A 15,982-nucleotide genomic window follows, 5' to 3' on the forward strand; every position below is an offset into this window, starting at 1 on the left:
TTTATATATTATAGACACGTATATATATAATATATATATGATTGTATGTATATTATATATGATAATAATAATATCTTTTATTGTCATTGCACATAAGCGCAACGAGATATGGTATGCAGCTTCCAACCGATGTCATAACATAAATAACTAATAAAATTTGGATTTAGATATCCCGAGGACATGGATGTATATAATTATCAAATCAAGTCAAGAGATTTATTGTCATGTGTCCCAGATAAGACAATGACATTCTTGCTTGCTGCAGCACAACAGTGTATTGTAAACAAAAATACAGAACAGTTCAGTTCAATATACACATAAATAAGCAGATAAAGTGCAATATGCTGTTACAGTTCAGAGTCTGTTTGTTGGCGAGTTTAATAGCCTGATGGCTGTGGGGAAGAAGCTGTTCCTAAACCTGGATGTAACAGATTTCAGGCTCCTGTACCTTCTGCCCGATGGTAGCGGAGAGATGAGGGCGTGGTCAGGATGGTGTGGGTCCTTGATGATGTTGGCTGCCTTTTTGAGGCAGTGACTGCGATAGATCCCTTCGATGGTGGGGAGGTCAGAGCCGATGATGGACTGGGCAGTGGTTACAACTTTCTGCATCCTTTTCCACTCCTGGACCCTCAGGTTGCCGAACCAAGCCACGAATACACACATACATATTTCTCTAGTTTCTTATATATATATATATATATATACACACATATATTCATTATATGTATATGATGCGTATATATGTGTGATATGTATGTATATATAACACACACATATATATATTTCTCTAGTTTCCTGTGATCTCTATTTATTTGTTGAACCTTTTTTTCTTTCATTCAACCTCACTCTAAAATCCTAATTGTGAATAAAATATCAATGAACACATGCCAAGATATGTTTTCATTCTATATTAGTGTAATGAAATGTAGTGTATACATACCTACATTGATGCAGAAATGCGAGCTTTAGACATGAATACTGTGCATTGCTACCATAGTTTAGTTTTTAATTTAACAAATATTTGAAGAAAATCTAACATATATTTGAGGGAAATGAGTCACCGCATTTCCCGGCAATGAAGACGCACCACCAATTGAGTCGCTAAATTTTGAAAAAAGGATGACGGGACAGGATCGAGGGTTTGGTCGGCAGCCTTTTTTGCATAGGGACCAGGACCCTCTGGGACTAGCTGCTGTTCCCAGGTCGCCTGCAGGCCCCGGGTCTAGCTGCGGTTCCGCTGTCCGGTCCCAGCGGCAGCTCGCAGCCAGCCGAGCTACTGAGTGAGTTTTTAAATGTGAATATCTCATAACTACACATTTATGGGTTATCAGTATATTGCATCAATCCACTCAATTTTAAATCATTCTACATCAAAATTCAGAAACAAGGATAACACTTTATTTCTGTAATTTATGGTAAGATTTAGATAATTTACATTGTTTTATGTGTGAGATATACAAGGTGTACAGAACAAAGACGGCAGTTCTTTGACAAGTACTCTGTAGTTCGGTGTAGGAGATCTTGTCAACGAGTATTCTGGACCCACTGTCGACATCTGAAATTACAGTAAAATATCATATAGAATTAACTTATAAGAACAAATTTGATTATAACTACATACCTGCAGAATGGATGATATGTCACTTAAATGCAATTGTTTTCAAGGGTGGGGAGAGACATGTATATTAAGATGCATTTATCCTCTAATAGGTCAATTTATCTTAAATGTAGAAGAACTTACACTACTATGCATGCCTTACAACAAGAACAAACCCCAAAATGTACAGCAGTGTAAAAATTGATACCTTTATTATTGTTTAAGAAGGAACTGGAGATGCTGGAAAATCGAAGGTAGACAAAAATGCTGGAGAAATTCTCCAGCATTTTTATCTATCTTTATTATTGTGGTAAGTCTAGATCTATAAAAGAAAACTTTCTAATAACTTGCTCATGTACCAAAAAATGATAATACATTGTCGGGATCATAAGAATAGAATTGTATATGTTACAGTCATCATACATTGGGAAGAAAATTAAGGCTTTAATGTGTGCTCCTCGTGGCATGTCGTTATTCCCTATAACACCATTTATCATGTATGTTAAACACCATTGACCCGTGTACATTGTGTATATTTAACACTATTTATCCTGTATTTTAAACACCATTTCAAAGTGGCTTAAACACACGCCGATTCAGGACCTCCACGGCTTGGAGGTCCTGAATCGGCCGCTTCCTACCGGAGACTGGGGCTTCATGATGTTATATAGAAACATAGGAACATAGAAAATAGGTGCAGGAGTAGGCCATTCGGCAATTCGAGCCTGAACCGCCATTCAATATGATCATGGCTGATCATCCAACTCAGTATCCTGTACCTGCCTTCTTTCCATACCCCCTGATCCCTTTAGCCACAAGGGCCACATCTAACCCTCTTAAATATAGCCAATGAACTGGCCTCAACTACCTTCTGTGGCAGAGAATTCCAGAGATTCACCACTCTCTGTGTGAAAAATGTTTTTCTCATCTCGGTCCTAAAAGATTTCCCCCTTATCCTTAAACTGTGACCCCTTGTTCTGGACTTCCCCAACATCGGGAACAATCTTCCTGCATCTAGCCTGTCCTGCACCACCCCTTAAGAATTTTGTAAGTTTCTATAAGATCCCCCCTCAATCTTCTAAATTCTAGCGAGTACAAGCCGAGTCTATCCAGTCTTTCTTCATATGAAAGTCCTGACATCCCAGGAATCAGTCTGGTGAACCTTCTCTGTACTCCCTCTATATGCCCCGGGCCGGCGGTCGGAGCTCTTCTCCGGCGAGGAATCCCAGACTAATGTTAAACGTTAAAACAAATAGTAAATACCCAACAAAAAATTCATATTCATCAGTGTCATCAAATCAATTACATTCAAAATTCAATTACTAGATCTAAAGATCAATATTTTCATACATCTGACTAAAACTATGTACTGTGGAAGTTTTCAGTCAGATATTTAGTATGAAAATATTGATCATGGATAGACAATAACACAAAATATAGATGATTTAGATGTTCTTATGACATGATTGTGCAAAAAAAAAAAAAAGAATTTGATGATCTTGAGAGTAGATGTTTCTGGATTGTGATAGATCGAAATGTGGCCGCTGCCATGATTTAAGGCCTGATATCATCAGATTTAAATGAAACCACACCAAAATGCAAGAAAGGGGATCAGAGGGTATGGAGAGAAGGCAGGTACGGGATACTGAGTTGGATGATCAGCCATGATCATATTGAATGGCGGTGCAGGCTCGAAGGGCCGAATGGCCTACTCCTGCACCTAATTTCTATGTTTCTATAAGATGTTAAATAAACGACACACCTTTTGTTTTGTCCTGCACTTGCGATCTGTGATGTTGAAGGCGTTAGATGTCGTGTTTAACTTCAATCCAGCGATGCAATCGACTAGCAACTTTAGAAAAAATGGGAACGGGATCGCAGAACAAATTTTTTTCATCAGCTTGTAGTCCGAGCAAATCCGTCTCCGACAACCAATACAAACCTGGAATTTTGGAACAATGCTAATACAAGCGAGTTCGATATTCCGACTGCGCATGCCCAGGTCATAGGTCACAAGCGAAAAACAGTCTCGGCAACGATGGTGCTGCATTGTGTGCAGGCTTGCATTTCGTCCGTGGTCGGGCTCGGCTCTCCATCGCTGCGGGCGCTGTTGAATTGCTGCTGGGCCGTTCCACGTCCCCTCCCCGGTGTCCAGTCCCTGTCCAGTGGTGTCCCGGGTGGCCCTGGGCTGGCGGGGCGGCCCCTGACTTACAGCGGCGCTGCAGCTGCTGGCTCCAGCTCGGCTCTGCCTGTCCCGCTGGGTTGGCTGGCAGCCCTCCACCTCCACCTACTTCCCCTCAATCCGACACCAAGATCCTGCTGAAGATGGGCAGCCGCTGGTCCTGTTCGAAGATGGGCGACTCGGAGCCGCTGCTGCTGCAGTCGTTCTGGTCGGAGAGAGAGTCTGTGGACGGACTCCTGCCAAGCATGGGCAGGCCATGCGCCTGGTGAAGCCGTTGGTGGTGCTAGCGGCAGCAGCAACCTCCTCCCCCTCCTTTGCCCAGCCCCAAGCCCAGAGTCCGGGCCAGCTCCAATTCCAGGTCGGGGCTGAAGGCTGCCCGCAGCCCAGCCCAGTCAATCGCTGGGCCGGAGGAGGTGGAGCCCAGGCTGGCGCAGGCAAGGCTGGGGCCCTTGCTCCTCCTCAGGGTTGTGGATGAAGTGGCAGTGAGTACCCTAGGGGCAGAAGTTGGTGGTGTGCAAGGTACGGCTTGTACTTGGGGTGGCGGCTGAGGGAGCACAGCTCCCTCAGCCATGGGCGAACTGGCACTTGTCGCCATAGCGGTCCATCGGGGACAGGTTCCTCCAGAGTTGGAGCGGGGTTGGGCTGGAATTGATGCTTCTCGTACTGGCTGTGGGCCTGGGGCCGCTGGTGTCGTTGGTCCGGCTGTCGGATGGCCCCGCGGGGGAGGCGGATGTGAGCTGGGGTTGGCGCATCTCCGCGCTGGCTGTGGGCCTGGAGGCCAGTGTCCGGACGTCTCCGGCCGCCCCCCCCCCCCCCCCCCCGGGTGGGGATGGAATGCTCGAGTGAGGGGGAGGGGGGGGGGATCGGGGACGGTCCAGTGCGGTTCGTCAGCGCTTGCGGCGCCGGGGATTCGGGTTCGATCCTGGCTGTGGATGAGGCGCAGTTCTGTGTCTGTGCAGCTGCCGAGGGACGGTCCAGTCTCCCACTCCCCCCCGTCTCCCACTCGTATCTGCCCCCTGACAAATACAATCTTGAAAAAAGACAAAAAATCAGACCCAAACTATACTCACTGAATCTACAGTGCTTCGTTCCATTTTTATTTATAACATTTGACCTTTGACAAATCCCATGATTTCTTGCATTTTTCGGAATACCGAACTCGCTTAATGCAAAGATTCGCCACATATAAGGCGCCAACAAAGTTGCAAAGTCTTCCATTTAGTCCGCAATGGTCCCCCCCCCCCCCCCCCCCCCGGCCTTGAATCACTCCCTCCGCAACTCCTTCATTCACTCATCCCTTCACACCCAAACCACCCCCTCCCCAGGTACTTCCCCCGTCAGCGTCAGAGTGATACAGTGTGGAAACAGGCCCTTCGGCCCAACTTGCCCACACTGGCCAACAATGTCCCAACTATCCTAGTCTCACTTGCCTGTGCTTGGATCATCCCTCCAAACCTGTCCTATCTATGTACCTGTCTAACTGTCTTCTTAAACAATGGGATAGTCCCAGCCTCAACTACCTCCTCTGGCAGCTTGTTCCATACACCCACCACCCTTTGTGTGAAAAAGTTAACCCTCGGATTCCTATTCAATCTTTTCCCCTATGTCCTCTGGTTCTCGATTCCCCTACTCTGGTCAAGAAACTCTGTTCATCTACCTGATCTATTCCTCTCATGATTTTGTACACCTCTATAAGATTTTTCCCCTCATCCTTCTGCGCTCCATGGAATAGAGACCCAGCCTACCCAACCTCTCCCTATAGCTCACACCCTCAAATCTTGGCAACATCCTCGATAATCTTTTCTGAACCCTTTCAAGCTTGACAATGTTTTTCCTCCTAACACCTGTCCCTATACCTCCCTCACTTGACTCCATCCAGGGATCCCAGCGGTTCTTCCAGGTGAGACAAAGGTTTACGTGCACCTAATAACATCATCTACTGCATTCAGTATTACCGATGTGGCCTCCTGACCATCTGCGAGACCAAGAGTAGACTCGGCACTGAGTCGTTGAACACTTGCGCTCAGTACGCCAGGACCTGCTGGGTCTCCTGGCTGCTAACCATGTTAACTCCTCTTCTCATTCCCAAACCAACCTTTTTGTCTTGGGTCTCCTCCATTGCCAGAATGAAACCACAAGTAAACTGGAGGAACCACGTCATATTCCATTTGGGTAGCTACATCCCAATGGTATGAACATTGAATTCTCCAATTTTAGTTAACGTTCCCTCTCCCCCTCTTGGTTCTGCACACAAACCAGGAATAAATAACATCTTAGAGTACCTGAATTCCCCTCAAGAATTTATAGAATGATGAGGTCAGTTCATCTAACTCAAGAAACATTAGTCTCTTAACAAGTCCACCATCCCAGGAAAAATGTTGGTGAAAATGTCACTACACTTTATCACGCACATTCTTCATTAGTTAGTGAGACTTCATCTATACGTGTAGATTATTCAGGATACAGTTTTGCTAGTGTATTCTAAAATTGAAGTAACGCATTTCTAATTTTGCACTGAAATTCTCTTACAAGAAAGACTGTTAACTATGTGATTCCCATTTAAGGCTGCTCAGGTCCCTGTGAATCTCAATATTTTTCATATACGGAGGTTCCATAAAAAGTACTTTTCCATAAAGAGTACTTTATCTTTATATTTTAATGAATGATCCCATATTTCTCCACATTATTATCATACGTCATAACCCCTGCCACTTCACTTGGCTGATCTATATCTCACAGCCCATGCCATTACTATGCTTTGTATTGTGAGCCGGCGGGTATTTTACATTTGGTCCACTTCCAAATGATTGATACAGATTGTGAGCAGCTGGGCACCGTGCCATTGCTGTAGCAGCATTCTTGTTACAACCTTCTGAACAGAAAATAATACGTTTATTCTCACTATCTGCTTTCTATCTGCGAATCAGCCTTTAATCCACCCAGTTCATTCCCTCTAACCCCTTGTGCTTTACTGTTTACTCTTTTGCATCACATGCTAAACTGCAAATCTATTGGCTTGCCCTTTTGTATTCTACCAACTCCATCCACAAAACACTCGCAGGTTTGTCAGTTTGAGTTCCTTTTCAGAAATCCACTTGGCAGCCTAATCCTATTATTTTTAAGTGCTCTGTAACCACATCCTTTACAATACATTCCAGCAGTTTTCCTACTTCTGATGCCAGGCTTATTGGTGTATAGGTATTTACTTTTTTTCTCCATTCTTTCTTAAAGAGTGGGGTTACACTAACTCATTTCCAAGGAATCTTAGAAGATAACAACTAGCATTATTTTCATTGACCTGTTTTGAAACAATAGGATGCAGGTGATCCTGGGGATTTATTGTCTTTCAGTTCCATTAATTTCTGCAATATTTTTACAAATTTCACTCATTCCAATTTCTTAGAACTCATTTATTCTCGATGTGTAGTTCTTCTCTTTATCTAGGAAGATTGTTTTTGTCCATGAAGACCGATCCAAATAACTTCAGATTTCACCTTTTCCAGAGCTGTAATGCAACACCACAGTATGCGTTCTATGCTGCAATAGTTTGTAAATCATTTGAGACATGCCATATTTCTTCAGTCTCTTCCGTAAAGAGAGGCGTTGGTGTGCCTTCTTGGCTGTCACATCAGTGTGGTTTGTCCACAACAGATTATTGGTAATATTAACACCAAGGAACTTGAAGCTCTCAACCATTTCTACTTTGATACCATTGATACTGATTGAGGCATGCACTCCACCAAGTCTTCTTCCACCCCTCTGACCCAGTCCTCACCCCTGTCCTGTTTTTGCCACCTCCCCTGACCTTCATATTTCTGATACAGAATGGTCTGTCCACAACAGAGGCCCTAACTTTGTACCACTCCACCCCAACCTCAACTAGTTCCGGGCTCACTTCTGGGCCATTTTTCTATCAGAAGGAGTCTTCACTGCCTAGAGGTGACCCTTTCTCCCATCGACAACATTCCTCCTCCTCATAGATTCCGCCTACTGGCTTTCTACCCTCTCTGAACATCAAGTGTCTTGACTTTTCTACTCCTCTTAGCTTCTCCAATCTCTACACGCACATGGTGATGATGGATGGCTGTTTTTCAGACTAGACACCGGTGACTGGTGGTGTGCCTCAGGGATCGGTGCTGGGCCCTTCGCTGTTTGTCATGTATATCAATGGTTTGGATGAGAATCTTCAAGGCATTATTAGTTAATTTATAGATAACACTAAAATAGATGGTATCATAATCAGCGAAGATGGTTATCAAGATTTACAGTGGCATCTCAATCAGTTGGGGATGTGAGCCGAGGAATGACTAACGGAGTTTAATTCAGATACGTGCGTTGCATTTTAGGAAGTCAGACCAGGGCCGGACCTTCACATTGAACAGTAGGACCCTGGGAAGTGTTATGGAGTAGAGATATATAGGAGTCCCTGATAATGGTGTTAAAGGTAGATAGGATGGTGAAGAAAGCTTTTGGCATTCTGGCCTTCGTTGGTTACGAAATAGAGTATAGAGGTTCGGACATTATGTTACAGTTGTATGAGATGTTGGTGAGGCTGCACTTGAAGTATTGTGTTCAGTTTTTGTCAATAGCAGGATGCTATTAAGATGGGTGCAAAGATTATTTACAAGGATGTTGTCAGGATCTGACGGCCTGGGCTATAGGAAAGGTTGGGTAAGCTAGGATTTTATTCCTTGCAGCACAGTTGTGGTCACAAAAGTGTATAAAATCACGAATGGAACAGATAGAGTGAATGCATAGTGTATTTTTCCCTGGGTAGGGGAATCAAGAACTAGAGGCCACAGATTTAAGGTGAGAGAGGAAAGGTTTAATAGAAATATAGGTTTTCATAAACATTTGACTTTCTGACTAATTATTATATCTCAATGAAAACATGATATTCCACACCACACTATCCAATTGCTAATGAAGTTTCATTAGAAACCAAAAAGAGACGCTGCAAAATTAACATAAATGTTGTATTATTTGAATTATAGCTTCATAGCCAAAACATCAATTTTCTTCCTACTTGCGTAATGTATAATTCAATGCATTATCATACATAACCAGTGACTAATTGGGCACGTTATGAACAAGGACCAAGAACACAAATGAAACTAGAAAAAATTGCCAATTTTTAAATGTTTTACTTCTTCTGAAACATAAACACCATGATGTCATTGAAAAGGACGGACCAGGATTACAAGAGACATTTATTTGAAAGTCACTGCTGTACAGAAACTCTGCAAATATCATTTGAAGAATGAAACTGCAGTCTGTGTTGCAGTAACACAAGAACACAAGGAAATGGGAGCAGGAGTAGGAATAGACAAGTCTGCCCTGCCATTCAATATGATCAGCGATGATCTATGTGGCCTCAACCTCTCTTCTGTGCCAGTTCACCATAACCTACAATTCCTCAATGTTTTCAAATATTTATCTACCTCTATTTTAAATAGATCTAATGATCTGCCCTTCACCACCCTTGGGGATAATGAATTCCAGAGACACAGCATCTTCTGAGAGAATTTTTTTTTAAGTACCTGAGTTGTCAATGACCAGCCCCTAGCTTTTTCAGCTTTCGATAACCAAACATTTCATTTGAAATCCTTCAGGAACTCAGTAATCTTTTACAGGATCCTTGGAATTAATATTTCACTTTGGGATTTAAATATATTGTATTTGTTGTTCTGTGAAAAACGACATGATTTGCTAGAAAGGTTTTCCACATTCTGTATTTTATTCTTGTCCTTTAATAGATGTTTTGATTGTTTCTGTGGCACAAAGGTGCTCTGAGGATAAGCTGAGTATTACATTCAAAGGGAGAAGGGTTAGTGGTTGAGATGGAGCAAATCCTAACACTACTTGACAACTTTGCAGAGTAGACATAATTATTTACAGTATATGGCTTTTTGGTAAATCAGAGGTGAAATTAGTACATTTTATGTCCTTAAGAACGACGGTATAAAATTAAGGTTTACTCAAAGGAAATAAAGATATATATATATATCCACTCAGAAACCGTAAATGTCAGTCAATAATATTTTAAATATTACACATCAATTAATATTATTTATCATATCATTTGTATGCATTTAAATATTTGTAGTTGTTCCATTAAATTATATTGGCTTTTACTCAAAAAGGAAACTCCAACTGTAGACAGTAGACATGTTTATGTAAAACACAAACATTAATAAGATTAATAACATCCTTCATGCCAGAGTAAAAATAAAAACTGCAATTCATATATAGTAATCCCACAATAATGTGAACAAAATCACAAGAACATTTATTGCAGAACCAAAACTAACTTGTAATTAGTCTCTACATAGCAGAATTGATCAACATAATGATATGAACTAAATGGGCCACATTAGCATATATCAACCAAATCGATGTAACCTTTATGGACAACGGTTCATCTGAAGTATATTTATTTGTAAATAAAACACATAACAATCTATTGAACCACCAAGTTAGCTACAATGAACAGTGCAGCTTGAGGAAAAAATGCCTTTTTTGCCCATTTTCTCCCCTGTCTTTGTCTGAAAATGCTATTGTGACTGCCAAATAAATGGAGTGCCCATTGTAATTTATCCAAGTGATGAATATTGATATAAAATTGTGGACATCTTCAGCATCACATCTAAGCCGAATCTTGTTCTCAACCAATGCTCAATTACCTCAACAAAGTAATCAGAAATCTTGTTCTCGACCAATGCTCAGTTGCTCAACAAGGTAATCAGAAACAGGAGTAATTGAATATTTCTCCTGTATATTCTCCCCCCTTTCTCCCATCAGGCTCAGGGTAGTGTAACTTCTCAACGCAATCCAGCTGAGGTTGGTTATCTCAGCATTAAACAGAGAGGGAATTCGAACCAAATGGGTGTGTACATCGCAGGCCAGATCAAGCACTGCCTTGATCAATTAAGCCATCAGTGAAATTGAAGTTGTTCTTATCTAGTTAACATCATTTTCTTTCTCAGTAATATTGCTATTTGTTGGTGGTTATCTGTGTCTCCACTTTCTGAAACTTGAAGAGGGGTCTTTTTTAAACTATTTGTAGAGTGAAACTTTGGTTTTTCACCATCAGACCAGTTGATTAATTTCCGGGCAGTATTGATGTTGCCTGATTTGCAGGCACAATGCAATGGTGTATCTTTCACATTGTCTAAGGCATTAATTGAAGCTCCATTGATCAACAACAATTCTACCAGGCCCTCATCACTGTGCTCCGATGCAAGATGTAAAGGTGTTTTGCGCCAAATATTCTTATCATCAATGTTTTTACTTTTCCCAGCCAATAACAGTGCTTTGACAACAATGCTATGACTTTTGCTGGCTGCATAGTGCATTGGAGTATTCCCATCCATATCCTTTGCAGCACATTTGGCTCTTCTGCTTAACATGGTTGATACAAAGTCCAAATGACCTTCATTGGCAGCCAAATGGAGTGGGGTCTTTTTCTCTTTATTTACTGCATTAGGATCAGCTTGGCTTGACAGTAGTAGCTCTGCAACGAAGGCATCTCCAATCACAGCAGCCATGTGCAAGGGCGTTCTCATCAATCTGTCTTTAGCATTCACATCTGCTTTATTCTGAAGGAGACATTCTACTGTTTCTCGGTTACCTCTTTGCGATGCAATGTGCAAGGGTGTAATTGCTTCTTTAGTGATGGCATTGACCTTTGAACCTGCTCTTATCAAAGCTTCTATAATTGATGGCTGATTATGAAATGATGCAATGTGCAGAGGTGTTTGACCATCACATCCAATAATATTTACATCCATTCCCTTGTCAATTAGCAGCTTTGCAACAGACAGAGATCCAGTCTGAGCTGCAAGGTGTAGTGCGCTGTTCATATTTGGTGTCCTTTCGTCTAAATGGGCTCCTTTAGTTATCAGGACCTTGACAGATTCTGCATGCCCAAGTTCTGCTGCCAACAGCAAAGGGGTGTATTGCATTCCATTTCTGGTGTTGGTATCGATGCCCTGCTCAATTAATATATCCAGAGTTCTGTGGTGATTTTTCTGAACTGCTTTAAAGAGTGCATTGACGAGGATAGTAGGGCTAATCCCACTGGCATGCTGCAAGATCAGTGTAATCAGAGATTGATTATTCCCATTTAATGCTGCGTCAAACATATCAAGACCAACCTTAGCTCCTGCCTCCAGCAGTACCTTCACAGTTCTGAGATGTCCCATGGAGATTGCATGAATTAGTGGGGTCCTGTTCTTCATATCCTTTGTGTCTACAGCAGCTCCATATTTGAGAAGAATTTCTGCTATTTTACTTTCATCTTTGATAGCAGCTAGATGCAAAAAAGATTTATTCCTCTTATCGATTTTAGCTTCTTCTTTCAACAACAGCTTCACTATGGGGAAGCAATTGTTCTGAGAAGCTAAGTGCAGTGGAGTTCTGGATTCTGTATCCAATGCATAGATGTGTGCTCCGGCTTGGAGAAGTGCTTGAACTGCTGCTGTGTGCCCTTTCTCCGCAGCCCGGTGAAGAGGAGATTGTCCTTTGTTATCCCTTACCTCTAGCTTTGCTCCTTTATTCAATAAATATTCAATGATCCTAACATGTCCATGGGAAGATGCAATGTGCAACAGAGTTTCATTAGAAGTATTTATACCATTAATATCACTATGTCCAATGGCTTTATCAAGACCAGGCAGATCTCCCGATGTTACAATCTGATATAGCTGAGCCAGCTCATTGTGTACTTGTTGAGTTCGAGCAGCTGGCTGGAGTTTTTGATTTGACTCCTTTTTAAATGTGACACTTTGCACAGGCTGATCAACTTTTTTTGCCGTACTCTTAGGGATTTCATCCTTATCTCTCTCCAGAAGATATCCAACAAGTTGTCTCTTGGCATCCCCAAAGCTGGTTGAAACATTACTGACATAGCTTCTGATGTAGTTGTAGAGAGCTGGTTCAACCTGCTTGAGGCAAGGATAGAAGAAAAGTCTGCAGGCTCTCTCACCACAAGAAACCAACATGTCCAGTACTCTGGTGTTCATTTCCTCCCGTGTCCTGTAATTCAACACAGCAATTCTTTTATCCTGTGAAAAGACACGATTCTTAATCAACCAATCTAGAAGGTCGTCAGTGTTGATAATCCCCGCTACTAATTCCTTTTTCTTGCTCTGGAGAACTTCAATTGCATATGGATTTGTAAAAATACCTGTGCTGTGTATGGGCATTGTTGCAGGTCGACATGAATCTTAAAGGGTTGAATAACACCAGAAGAGTTTATCTTTCTGGCAATTGTCAAATCTTGAAGTAATGAAACTCAACGCATTTTGTTCACGGTGTGGTCCGTGGCTGAAAGCCAGACGTTATTAAGCAAAATTGTATCCTCAGAGGCTCGCGCTCACAGCAGTCTGCAGCTTGCATTAGATGAGTTCTTGAAGGAGTCCTTAGTTATTTCACAGTGCCATGGCAACCAGGTTAATAACTTTGTCCCGACACAAAATAACAAAAAATGTTGGCAAACAGGTTAAATTTGATCTGCAGAAGAAATATTTGATGAAGTCCTTGATATTTTGAGGATAAAACCGAAATAAAGTATCTTTGTTCTACTGTGAGCCATTGTATTTGCCATGTAGTAATCCTTATGTTGGTGGGCTGATAGAAGTGACGTGGAAATCGGCAGCCTAGTTACTGTTGCTTGGAATCCTTTGTGTTGAGAAGCAATGCAAAACAACAGCATACAACCATTGCCAGGAGAAGAGTTCCTCAAACTGTTTGTGGAGTATACACCCAAAGAATTCTACAATTGTATTGTTTGGGACCAACTGGTGGTTCATTTTCTTCTGTGTTCTTAAAATGGACTACAAAAGTATATCCTTTCAGCAAGTGCTCCAAATCTGATTATACATTGTGTAAGTTAGCTAAGCAAACTACACGTTAGCAGCTTTGAATTGTTGTACCATTCTGAGAAATATGATGCGATGTTTTTAAAGTACAAAGATATATGTTGAACGAAAAGCTGAAGAGTTATTTGTGTGGAACCTGAAAACATAATTATGCTGTTGAGAAAACCGACCATGAATGGAAGCCTGATTCTGTTGCCTGACCAAGGAAGCCTCAATATGCTGCATGTGCTCAGCAGGCAAAGTCCGACATGTTGATTTTGAAAACCAGAGTCAACCTTTTAAGTACATTACTTTTCAGAAGGAAATGATATAGCTTTAACTGCTCAGTTGAAAATGTCAATATGCAATTGTGTCCTGTAGTCTGGGGAATTTACAGGAGTAAGATGAGTGATTGATGGTGGTGGGAGGGAAAGAACATTTTAACCTAATTAATGAGCGAGAAAGGCTATGGGATTGAGTGGAATGTTGTTCAGAAAGACTGAGTAAGGAGTTAAAATGTAATCTTGGTATTGTTATCAATGTCCCAAATACGTTGCGGTCGGCTCTGTGAAATATCAGCAAGTTTAGTAGTAAGGTTGTTATACCAGCAAAACCTTACTGATTTTAGAAGGGGCGTGATATGGTAAACCAACTAGATCTCTGGCTCTAAACCTGTGCAAAGGTTGAAATGCAGCATGTGGAGGGCAGGTGAGAATAGATTCAATCCTGGTTTCTTGCTCAGTCTCATTAACTAACAGTGATCTAGTCTTTCCTGTGCACACTCAGCACAAGGCAGTAACTGAAGGGGAGAAAAGAGAAGGGGGTTGAGCTTGGGTCAGGGAGTGAATGTTTAGGATATTGTTGAAATGGGAAATTAAAAAGTTTATAATGAGGGTGAAAGCACAAATCAAAAGGAGAAGATGAAATCATATATTTGTTTACTTTGGAATTAAGCAATATTCAACATCAGTGTGCACTTTGCATCCGATTAGATGAATTTTAAAATGGCCTATCATTTCTCCCATTAATGTTCACTGGTAATCTTGTCCAATAATGTGCATGTCATTGTTGGGGACGGTAACCCATCATGTGTTAATGGGAGGGATTGGCAGCGTGACTTGCTGGTTTTGGTAGTAGGGTTATATATACTGTTGGCAGCAGAGATTTGATGAGGTCAAGTTACAGCGTGTAGGGCAAGCCCAGTGGATGCAACGTGCACGCTGATGTGCAAAAGTGCTAATTGCCAAGCAGCAAGACAACATAGCAGTTATTATGAACATGAACCATTGCTGGAGTTAGCTGGAGTATAAGGTATCACATTTTAAAGATGTTCAGAGAAAGCTTGCAAACTGCAATAAGATTCTTCTTCAGTAAATTCAGCATTCAGAAGTCAAGCTTGAATGTGAAGAAAGCTAATGGCATGTTGGCCTTCATAACAAGAGGGGTTGAGTATAGGAGCAAATAGGTGCTTCTGCAGTTGTACAGGGCCCTAGTGAGACCACACCTGGAGTATTGTGTGTAGTTTTAGTTTCCAAATTTGAGGAAGGACATTCTTGCTATTGAGGGAGTGCAGCGTAGGTTCACGAGGTTAATTCCCGGGATGGCAGGACTGTCATATGTTGATAGAATGGAGCGGCTGAGCTTGTATACTCTGGAATTTAGAAGGATGAGAGGGAATCTTAGTGAAACATGTAATGTTATTAAGGGATTGGACATGCTAGAGGCAGGAAACATGTTCCCGATGTTGAGGGAGTCCAGAACCAGGGACCACAGTTTAAGAATAAGGGGTAGGCCATCTAGAACGTAGATGAGGAAAAAAGTTTTCACCCAGAGAGTTGTGAATCTGTGGAATTATCTGCCTCATAAGGCAGTGGAGGCCAATTCTCTGGATGCTTTCAAGAGAGAGTTAGATGGAGCTCTTAAAGATAGTGGAATGAGGGGATATGGTGAGAAGGCAGGAACGGGGTACTGAATGTGGATGATCAGCCATGATCACAGTGAATGGTGGTGCTTGCTCGAGGGGCCGAATGGCCTACTTCTGCACCTATTGTTTATCGTCTATTGAATCTATTCACATCAGATATTGAAAGGGTGCATTTTAGCCATTGGACTGGTTCACATGCTAGAACCAGAAACCTGGCTGGTTTTCCAAAAGTGTGCAGAGGACTGTGTACCAAAGAAGACAATGTGTGTGTTTCCCCAAGTCGAAACCATGGAAGAACCGCAAGGTTCTCTCCCAAGTGAAGTCCATGTTTGCAGCGTACAAGTGGTATATGACCTTTGCGGAGCCATTAGTGATGCCAAGAGGAAATTCCAGGCCAGGCTGAAGTGCCAAGGCAAGGA

The 15,982-nt window shown here is 41.9% G+C and overlaps 1 protein-coding gene across 1 annotated transcript; it reads right to left on the reverse strand.

The window, feature by feature from the left end:
* Positions 1-10,531: 10,531 nt before the first annotated feature.
* Positions 10,532-13,245, reverse strand: LOC116978141 (ankyrin-1-like). Its single transcript, XM_033029158.1, has one exon. It carries the CDS (start codon positions 12,983-12,985, stop codon positions 10,736-10,738), a length of 2,250 nt encoding a protein of 749 aa, XP_032885049.1. The 5' UTR covers positions 12,986-13,245; the 3' UTR covers positions 10,532-10,735.
* Between the last annotated feature and the right edge of the window lie 2,737 nt (positions 13,246-15,982).

Source organism: Amblyraja radiata, chromosome 10, assembly GCF_010909765.2.
Source record: "Amblyraja radiata isolate CabotCenter1 chromosome 10, sAmbRad1.1.pri, whole genome shotgun sequence".
In the NCBI taxonomy this organism is placed as follows: domain Eukaryota; kingdom Metazoa; phylum Chordata; class Chondrichthyes; order Rajiformes; family Rajidae; genus Amblyraja; species Amblyraja radiata.